This window comes from Physeter macrocephalus, unplaced genomic scaffold, assembly GCF_002837175.3.
Source record: "Physeter macrocephalus isolate SW-GA unplaced genomic scaffold, ASM283717v5 random_53, whole genome shotgun sequence".
Taxonomy (NCBI): domain Eukaryota; kingdom Metazoa; phylum Chordata; class Mammalia; order Artiodactyla; family Physeteridae; genus Physeter; species Physeter macrocephalus.
In genome coordinates, this window is record NW_021145344.1 from 1 (window position 1) to 9,992 (window position 9,992).

At 47.4% G+C, this 9,992-nt stretch overlaps 1 protein-coding gene across 1 annotated transcript; it reads left to right on the forward strand.

The window, feature by feature from the left end:
- The first annotated feature begins 1,080 nt into the window (after positions 1 to 1,080).
- On the forward strand, positions 1,081 to 9,837 carry FITM2 (fat storage inducing transmembrane protein 2). Its single transcript, XM_007123015.4, has 2 exons — positions 1,081 to 4,509; positions 6,509 to 9,837. The coding sequence occupies exons 1-2, from the start codon at positions 3,947 to 3,949 to the stop codon at positions 7,122 to 7,124; spliced, it is 1,179 nt and encodes a 392-aa protein (XP_007123077.2). The 5' UTR covers positions 1,081 to 3,946; the 3' UTR covers positions 7,125 to 9,837.
- The last annotated feature ends 155 nt before the right edge of the window (positions 9,838 to 9,992 follow it).

The window sequence follows — 9,992 nt, forward strand, 5'->3', positions numbered from 1 at the left end:
GGAAAGGGAAGGTCATGGTTCTCCAATGCCTTCAAATCAGGTGAAGTGTTTTTCAAACTACAGATCCCCACCCATTAGTGAGTTGTAAAATCAATTCAATGGGTCATGACCAGCATGTTTAAAAAATTGAATTTATAATTGAATAGAAAATATTAGAGTGCCTCACACATAGTAGAGGCAACTCTGTCATGAACTGTCATAAAGCTATATTTATAGCTATACCTATATATTTATTAGCATTATATTCACTTATGAATGAATATATATATTTATATATATATACAATATATATATATTTATATACATATATATATTTATATGTGTACTGGATCACAACCAGTGATTTGTTGATAAATGTTTAACAACTGTCTCTCTAGGGGAAAATGTATAAGTATGTATGTACATAAGTGTATTATAAATTTCTCTTTTTTTTTCTTTTCTTTCTTTTTTTTTTTGGCTGCGTTGTGCTGCATGCAGGATCCTAGTTCCCCCACCAGGGATCGAACCCATGCCCCTTGCATTGGGAGCTTGGAGTCTTAACCACTGGACTGCCAGAGAAGTCCCCAAATTTTATTTAATATTTATTTGGCCACACCGCAGATCTTATTTCCCCAACCAGGGATCGAACCTGTTCCCCCTGCAGTGGAAGCATGGAGTCCTAACCACTGGACCATCAGGGATTCCCCAACTTTCTCTTAATATAAAGAATGTGTAGCCATAATTTTAAAATAATAAAATAAACAAATTCTCTTTACTGTAAATTCCATATAGCGAATTGATTCTCCCAGAATGCTTTCATTGATATTTGCTGGACTCTTGTATCCATAGCCAACCTATAGTTTCAGTTCAACCACGTTTGACAAGTGGAGTTGCATCCCAGTCTAGACAGTCGACAAACCAAATAAAGCCCTGATTTATAGTACTTGCCATTTCCCTTGGTGTAAATACTCCTACCAGGGCTGGTTTCAAGCTACAAATGTGACAGCAATGAACACACAGTTGGGAAAAGTTGCACAGTAACATACTATACAATAGATGTAAGCAACCTCAGGGGCATAGGTAATAGTGAAACAGAGTAAAATAATTTGGAAATGATGGGTTTTAAATATTTATTGTGCATTTAATTGTTCATTTATATAATGTGATTTTTAATACTGGCTTTAACAATCAGCTGCAGAAGTCCGGAAAATTTAACTATCTGTTCTCGCCATCCGTATGAGTTCGCTCCAGCACACAGCTGGGCCCACAGCATGAATATGTATTTCTTCACATGGGTTGAAGTTTTTAAAAAAGAAAAGAAAACTTTAGAGACCTACAAATTTTCAGGTCTGGGTGTAGCTCAGTCTTCAAAAATCTCCAGGGATTAAGTTATAGAGTTTCAAATAGAACAAACCCGTTTCCTTTCTAGAGAAATACAAATCCTAAAACATACAGGAGGTATGTTTTTGCTGGTTCCTCTGGGTGATGTTTAGAGTTTCTGTCACCTAGAGCCCTTTCCCCTTTTCTTCGCGGTGGAGGATTAGCATCTGAGTTTTCGTCAAGGGGGACCACTTAGCTAATAATGTCCAGTGTACCTCCGTTCTTTTTTATTTATTTATAAATTTATTTATTTATTTATAAATTTATTTATTTAGGCTGCATTGTGTCTTTGTTGCTGTGTGCGGGCTTTCTCCAGTTGCAGCGAGCAGGGGCTTTTTTTTTTTTTTTTTGCGATACACGGGCCTCTCACTGTTGTGGCCTCTCCCATTGCGGAGCACAGGCTCCGGACGTGCAGGCTCAGCGGCCATGGCTCAAGGGCCTAGCTGCTCCATGGCATGTGGGATCTTCCCGGACTGGGACACGAACCCGTGTCCCCCGCATCGGCAGGCAGTCTCTCAACCACTGCGCCACCAGGGAAGCCCCCAAGCGGGGGCTACTCTTCATTGAGGTGTGCAGGCTTCTCGTTGCAGTGGCTTCTCTTGTTGCAGAGCATGGGCTCTAGGCGCGTGGGCTTCAGTAGTTGTGGCATGCGGGCTCAGTAGTTGTGGCTCACGGGCTCTAGAGCTCAGGCTCAGTAGTTGTGGCGCATGGACTTAGTTGCTCCACAGCATGTGGCATCTTCCCGGACCAGGGATCGGACCCGTGTCCCCTGCATTGGTAGGAAGATTCTTTTTTTTTTTTTTTTTTTTTTCAGTACGCGGGCCTCTCCACTGTTGTGGCCTCTCCCGTTGCGGAGCACAGGCTCCGGACGCGCAGGCTCAGCGGCCATGGCTCACAGGCCCAGCCACTCCACGGCATGTGGGATCTTCCCGGACCGGGGCACGAACCTGTGTCCCCTGCATCGGCAGGCAGACTCTCAACCACTGTGCCACCAGGGAAGCCCGGTAGGCGGATTCTTAACCACTGCACAACCTGGGAAGCCCTACCTCCCTGTTCTTAACCATTATGCAGCTTGCTATGGAAAGTAACAATAATTCAGCACCTGACAATCTTCAGGAGATACAGATGGTTTCAGATACTATTTACAAGCTGCCTTCACAGTTAACATCTTGCCAGCTGTGTGGTTTTTGTCTCCAATCATGAAAAGGCAAATTAATATAATCATCAGTACATTTGCTTTTTTCAACCTAGCTTTTTGAAGACCCAGAGACGTCTTGCTATGTAAAAACTATGATCAGATAAATGCAATTTACCGATATGAAGATCACCTTGAGACAGTTTTAAGGCATTAATACTTTTACTCCTATTAGTTTATTGATTCTCTGCATGAGAGATTTTAAACAGCATTGTATTATACGTGTAAATCAGACCAGTGTTTCCCAAAGTGCAGTAGCTATCCTTGGTTTAGGGACACGAGATTATTTTAGGCAGCTAGAGATGATGCCTATTTCAATAGAAATGTTATTTTTGTAATAGAAAAAACATAACTGGCACACAGAATCTATTATTCCATGGATATTTCTGCTTGGGAGGCTATTGAATAAGTATTTCAGTTTTAAACGTGTGTTGTTTAAAGAAAAATGTTAAGCAAATAATAGTATTGGTGGTATACGGACATAGCAAAAACAGTTAAGGTGGATGTAATGGGTTGAATGGTGACACCCCCCCCCCCAAAAAAAAAGATATGTCAAAGTCTTGATCCCTGGTACTTAGAAATGTGAACTTATTTGGAAATAGGGTCGTTGCACATATAATTAAGGATCTCAAGATAAGATTATCCTGGATTTAGAGTGGACCCTAATCCAATAACTAGGACAGAAGGAGAGAAGACACACAGAGACACAGAAGGGAGAAGCCCACATGAAGACGGAGGCAAAGATTGGAGTGATGCAGCCACAAGCCAAGGAATGCCAAGACTGCCAGCAGTCATAGAAGCTAGGAGAGAGCTATGGAAAGGGTCCTCCCTCAGAGCCTCCAGAAGGAACCAATCCTGTCAGCAGCTTCATTTCAGACTCTGGCCTCCAGAATTGTCAGAGAATAAATTTCTGTTGGTTTAAGCCAACATATTTGTGGTAATTTGTTATGGCAGTACTAGGAAACTAATACAGTGGCAAAGAAATGCCACGAGGTTGGGAAACAATTAGACACCCAGTCATGACAGGGGATGAGTGGGTTTAACTCTGTGATAAACGAGTGACTAAGTCATCATGAGTGGGTTTAACTCTGTGATAAACGAGTGACTAAGTCATCAACGCCCTCATCTGATGGCCATTAACCTCCAGCGTCCAGCATTTTCTCTCAATACCAATCACAGTTGTTTTAAAAGTGAAAATAAAGCTAATAATGTAAAATGTAAATCTAATGGCTATTTTATGCATTTATTTTCTCATGTCCGTATGTCTGGACCACCATAATGAACTTCGAGTTCATAAACTAACTTGGGAAAGGTTGATCTCCTCTTGGCTCCCCATGTTACAGATGAGAAAACTAAGGCTCAGATGGAGGAAGCATCTCCAAGAGAGACTAAATGATGCTGGGACCACTGCTCCAATTCCTACAGCGCTACGTTTATTCTTCCCCACCTCCAGCAAATATTTCCACAAGCGCTTTTTCCTCCGACCAGAGCAAGGCACAGAGGATGAGATTCGAGCCCGTCTTACCTGGAGCATGTTTCCCTGGCGGCGGGATTTCGAGAAGGCAAGGAGGCAAGCGAGGATTTTGGAAACAGGAGCGCTGCAGAGGCCGCCGGTGGCCAGGAGGGGGAGCGCGCGGGCTCCGGAGCGCTCACGCTCCTCGGGGGCGGGGCCTGCGAGCGGCGCGCGTGCGCTCAAAGGGAGGTGGTGGCGCCGGCCAAGACGAAGGGCGAGACGGTGGCCGAGAGGGCACGGGGAGGCTGACGGTGGCCGACAGGTCGGGCATGGAGCATCTGGAACGCTGCGCGTGGGCCCTCAGGGGGACGCTGGTGCGGGCGGCCGTACGGCGCTACCTGCCCTGGGCCCTGGTGGCCTCCATGTTGGCGGGCTCCCTCCTCAAGGAGCTTTCCCCGCTGCCCGAGAGCTATCTCAGCAACAAGCGCAACGTCCTCAACGTGTGAGTGCGCCCCGGGTCCTCTCCTGTCCCCGCCGTAGCTGTCGCCTTGCCCAGAGAGCCGGGAGTTAGCTGCCCTGATGGACGAGTCATTGGAAGGGGAGATCCTTCTCCCCTTCGTGACAGCAGCGTCTGCACGCGTGTCGCGATGGAGGGACCCCGGAATAGCTAATGTCACTAGCAAGTCGCGTTTGCACACCCAAACCAGACAGTCTGAGTTTGACTGGGCGGGGGTGATGGGCAGGGTGGTGTGTGTAGGGGTGGGGGAGTGGGAAGCGGGGGTGAACCTGCCTGTGTCGCTGCGCCCCCTGCCTCCCTTTGGGGTTAGGAGTTGGCCCCTGCCCTGGGGGAGATGCCACCTCCCTCCTGCCTGCCAGTGTCAGACCCTGCGCCTCCGCCCTAAATCTGATACCCCCCAGCTGGTGACAGAATCCCATCACACCTGGGTGGGGCAAGCAGACCTGCCTTTTTTCGCCAGCACCCGCCGCCCCCCACCTTTGAGAGCCTGTCCTAGCCCATGCCAACCCCCGTGCCAAGACAGTTGCCCCGGAGTGGAACCCTCCAGTCCGTGACATTTCCCCTGGATCTGCTTGGATTTTCTCAGCCACTCAAAGTTCGCGGCAGTGGCCTAGGAACACCATCCCAGCCGGGCTCTTTGAGACTTCTCCTTAAGTCCACCCACCCCCTCCTTTTTTTTTAAACCTCTTGGATTTTAAGTGTATCGACACAAACACCGTTGCAATAGTAAAGGGAAACTCTGAAAGATAAAACTCCTCCCCTGACGTGAGCTTCGACTCTCCTTGGGAGGTACAGTGTCTGCAGCATCTCCCAAAAGTCAGTCCAACTTTGGTTATCTACTTAAAACCCTGGTTTCTCTCTCCAGCAGTTTCATCAAATACCTGACAGGTCTTGGCTGTGGCCAGATCCTTGCATATCAGTCCCAGGGAAGATTTTAGCGACAGGCCCTTGGGTAGTGTCTGAAGAACCTTTGGAACCCAGGAAGAGTCCTTCTGTCCTTTGCGCACCTTCCTTCCTTACCTGCCCATGGAGGCTGGGCTGAGAATAGATTTTGAGAGTCGTCATGGTCCCTCGCAAGTCTCTTGCATATGTGTTTACCGTACCTGGTCCCCAGGTCAGCCACCTTTGATGAGGGCAGGGGAGGCAGACAAGACAGCTGCTGCTTGATCTGGCCTGGGTGAGCTGGGAGCTGAAGAGCCTGGCAGACAAGTCCCTGTCTTTTGCGAGTTGCCGTGGATTCTGGTGTTTTGCTCCACACCTCTATGCTAGTTAATTATTGAAAGGGAACAAGTGAATCATTGGCTCTGGATTTAAAAATCGTTGGGTCCCCTCAGTTCTGTTTAACAGTCAGGAAACAGGCCTGGAGGTGTGGTAATAAGTTGGAGTCAGGATTTGAACCTGGGTCTTCTAGCATGAAGTCAAGCTGTGTCTGATCATTTCTACCACGTAGGAAAAAGCCTTGGTGTAGAAAAAGCATGGGCTTTGGGGCTGGCCAAACCTTGGTTTAACCTGGGCTTGCTGGTCATGTGAATGTGATCCTGGCAAGTTACTGAACTATTCTTTATAATATGGGGCTCATGACACCTTCCCCCCGAGGTAAGTGTGAGTATTCTATGGGAAAGTGGATGTATGTGAAAGCTCTGTAATTACTTTCCTCAGCAAATAACATAGTGCTTCAGATCACAGAACCTGGGTTTAAATCCCGGCTCCACCACTGATGACCTCTGCTTTGGGCATGATGCTTCTCTGTGCCTCTGTTTTCTTCTCTGTAAAATAGGGATGATAGCAGTACCTACCTCATAGAGTTGTGTAAGGATTCAATAGTTCATACACTTACAGTACTTAGTGAGTAAAGTTGTTGTCTATAGCTTTTATCACCTCTTTCTCCTTTTTCCCTCCGTCCAGAGTCCAGAGTCCTGAGTCATGACATTGTTCCCTCTCTGCCATGTCCCCGCTCTTCACTCCCACTTTCTTCCTCTGCCAGGTATTTTGTCAAAGTGGCCTGGGCCTGGACCTTCTGTCTCCTCCTGCCTTTCATCGCCCTCACCAACTACCACCTGATGGGCAAGGCCAGCCTGGTCCTGCGGCGGCTGAGCACACTGCTTGTGGGCACGGCCGTCTGGTACGCGGGCACAGCCGTCTTCGCCAACATCGAGCACTACACGGGCAGCTGCTACCAGTCGCCAGCCCTGGAGGGGGTGAGAAAGGAGCACCAGAGTAAGCAGCAGTGCCACGGGGAAGGAGGCTTTTGGCATGGCTTTGACATCTCAGGCCACTCCTTCCTGCTGACCTTCTGTGCCCTCATGATTGTGGAGGAGATGGCTGTGCTGCACGAGGTGAGGACGGACCGAAGCCACTGGCTTCACGCGGCCATCACCACCCTGGGGGTCGCCCTGGGCTTCCTGACCTTCATCTGGGTGTGGATGTTTCTATGCACGGCCGTTTACTTTCACAACTTGTCCCAGAAAGTGTTTGGCACCCTGTTCGGTCTGCTGGGCTGGTACGGGACGTACCGGTGTTGGTATCTGAAATCCTTCTCTCCAGGACTTCCTCCCCAGAGCTCGAGTTTGAATCTGAAGCAAGACAGTTACAAGAAATAAGAGAGAAGCAAAAGGGATGGCAGCAGGACAGTGGCTAATAGATTTTCCACTTGTTTTTCTTAGTTATCGACTAAATTATTGATCCCGCTTCCGCGAGGAAGCTTACCGGGCAGCGTGTGGGGCGGGGGAGGGGTGGAGTCTGGGGGGCGGGCGAGGTCAGGCCCCAGACTGTCCCTGGTGGCATCGCCCTGTGTCACAAGCACTGCCACTCCCAGTCAGGCACTTTGCATTCCTGGCAAGACTTGACCTTAATCTGGAACATCCCTTTTGGCCCTAGAGGGCCAAGCTCAGGCTCAGCGAGAGGGCGAGATCGGGAAAGCCTCTGTTGTGTGGCTGAAGTGGGGCCGGGGCCTCAGGACTCTCCTCTGCTGCCATCAGATGCTCCCTGATTCTTCCTGTCTTCTGTGCCAATGGCTATTAATGCTGTTATTTAACAGTACTTCCCTCTGGTCAGTTTTGCAGAAGCATTTATTTCCAGCAGGGTTCTTTATAGAACACCCAACTGCCTGAAAGACACATTCTGGTTGTAGTATTTATTTCGTCCGCGGAATGTCAAATATTGCAAGTGGCTTGTGATTAGCTACCAAAACAGTTAAACTGGAGTGCCTCTGCGACAGAGTATTGTATGATTTTTAGGTAATGAACATTGATAATTTTCTGTCCATGTTGTCTATTATATATTGGTTTTCGGAGCAATAAGGTTACTTCCCCCCCCCCTTCTATTGTGAGTGAATGCTTTATAGTTTTTGATAACAATCATGGCATTTGTTCTTTGTTGACAGAACTCCCAAAAATAACTCACGACTCTGCACTTTGGCACGTGTGTAGATTGCTTTGAGGGTTTTTTAGAACACTCTTGGCTTACGGTATTAAATTCAAGCTCACGGGACTCTTTGTTAAGAATAAAACCGGAAAGCAGACGTTTTAATAACCTGTTGAATTTTAAGCTGAGTCAGGGTAATTTTGCAAAATGCATATTTGCACTGAACCTCCCCTGACCACACGTCAGTGGTGTAGACTGAATGGTGCTTCAGAGTTGCGTGATAATAAGCCTTCTGTTCATTGCTGTGGCCCAAGGCACTTTTACCCTTTTGGACAACGTTATGATAAGTCAGAAGTGGACGAAAATATCTTCCCTTGCTTCTGATGGCAAGAAGCCAACCTGTTTGCAAAAATGTCCCTGATAAATGGCGACTTGACTTGGGCCCACCCTCCTCTTACTTGGACCAGCACCAAAACCAGACCAAACAGGCCTCTTCATCTGCCCTTGAACTCAAGCTTTTATTTCCCCTTGGCAGCACTTCTCAATTTCCAGCCTTATCCTTGTGTGGCCCTCACCTTGGGAGTTCTAGGAATGGTGAGATGCCCTGTCCCCTCTGCCCCACAAAGGCACAGTTACCGCTCTGTGATAAGATACCCCTTCCCTCTCTCAGGGTGTCCCCTTAAGCCTTTCAAACCAAGCCCCTTGCATTTTGGATAATCATCCTGGAAGCTTCTTTGACGCCCCTCCCCCCCAGTCAAGCCTGGTAATAGCATTAACTGATAAGCACTACACTTGCCTGGCTTAACTCAAGCTTAGGTTGGTAGGAGTTTGAGGTCTGGAAAATCTTCAGTGTAAAATGTATTGCGTATAAATATGTACTTAAAATATGTAGTTCATGTCTCATCTGGCCACAGGTTAACCTATATCGATCAAAATGTGGGGTGTGATACGTTGTACCCAAAGGTGGCAGAAACACCTGACAGATTTCGAAGGTGTCACCATGGCGCTTTGGCAGCATTGGCAAGCTATGATGGGCCCCGGGAGAATTATTTTGCCCTCTGGAGCTTACATCTGAAAACGGGGGTGGTGGAAGTGGGGCTGGGGTAGGTGGCAGGGGCTTGCTGAAGGGATTGACATCTCTCCTACGTTTCATGTTCAGCACCAAAAGGCAACAGGCACAAGGTGACGCCAGAAGTTCACTTGTCCCACTTACATGTCCAGACATTTCTCTCCTGCAGGTCTGATTCAGGCTCAGCCTTACATTGACTCCGTGGAAAGCGTCCATTATCGAATCTTGTATATTGATGAGTCTTCTGCCACTTCCTATTCAGTCTTAGCACCTTTGCCTGTCTCTAGGAAACATGCTCTCAATCCCTGTGTGAGACAGCGTGGCAAGGCTGAAAGTTTAGGCAAATGTGAGATGTGGGTCCAAATCGTGTCTGACCCTGGTCAAGCCTCAATTTCCCCATCTGTAAAATGGAGGTGGTACTGTCAAGATGAAGGGAATATGTATGTAAAATGCCCAGCACATGTGCATAGCAGGTGATAATCCTCCTGCCTCCTTTTTCTTGATTAAGCCTTTAGAACTTTATGGCTCCTCTGGAGAAGGCAGAGAAACTAATATGTTCTTTGGAGTACCATTTGGGGTCTGGGTGTCCTGTTGAAGTAGCCTTGTATTGTCTTTTGAAAAGTGTCTGTTCCCCAGGTGCTGAACAAGAGGCTTTTGAGGGCATCTGTGATCACAGAATACCACCGTGCTTGGTTTGTCTCTCCGTGTTGAGGTTCATTCACTGGCGCCTCATTTTCCACATGCATCTGTCGTAGTCTGAGTACCAGATTGTATTTAGAGAATGGCTCTTACCACTGTTATGTACACACACAGATCGTGTGTGTAAACAGGCAAATTAAACTAGAGATAATGAAATCCCACATTCCTGCATTTTGTGTGTTCTTTTCCAAAACCCTCAATTCCAGAACCAAGAGAGCTCAGCCCATTTTATGAAAGGAGGTTAATTCTTACTGGAGCTACTCGTTGTGTATAGGGGAATTTCAAGGCTGTAGTCACTCTTATTTTTTTTCTCCTCAATCCTGTAACCTAAGGATAT

Coding starts and splice junctions, on each gene's coding strand:
- FITM2 (XM_007123015.4), top strand. CDS start 3,947: ATGATGCTGGGACCACTGCTCCAATTCCTACAGCGCTACGTTTATTCT. Junction 4,510..6,508: donor AAGCGCAACGTCCTCAACGT/GTGAGTGCGCCC, acceptor TTCCTCTGCCAG/GTATTTTGTCAAAGTGGCCT.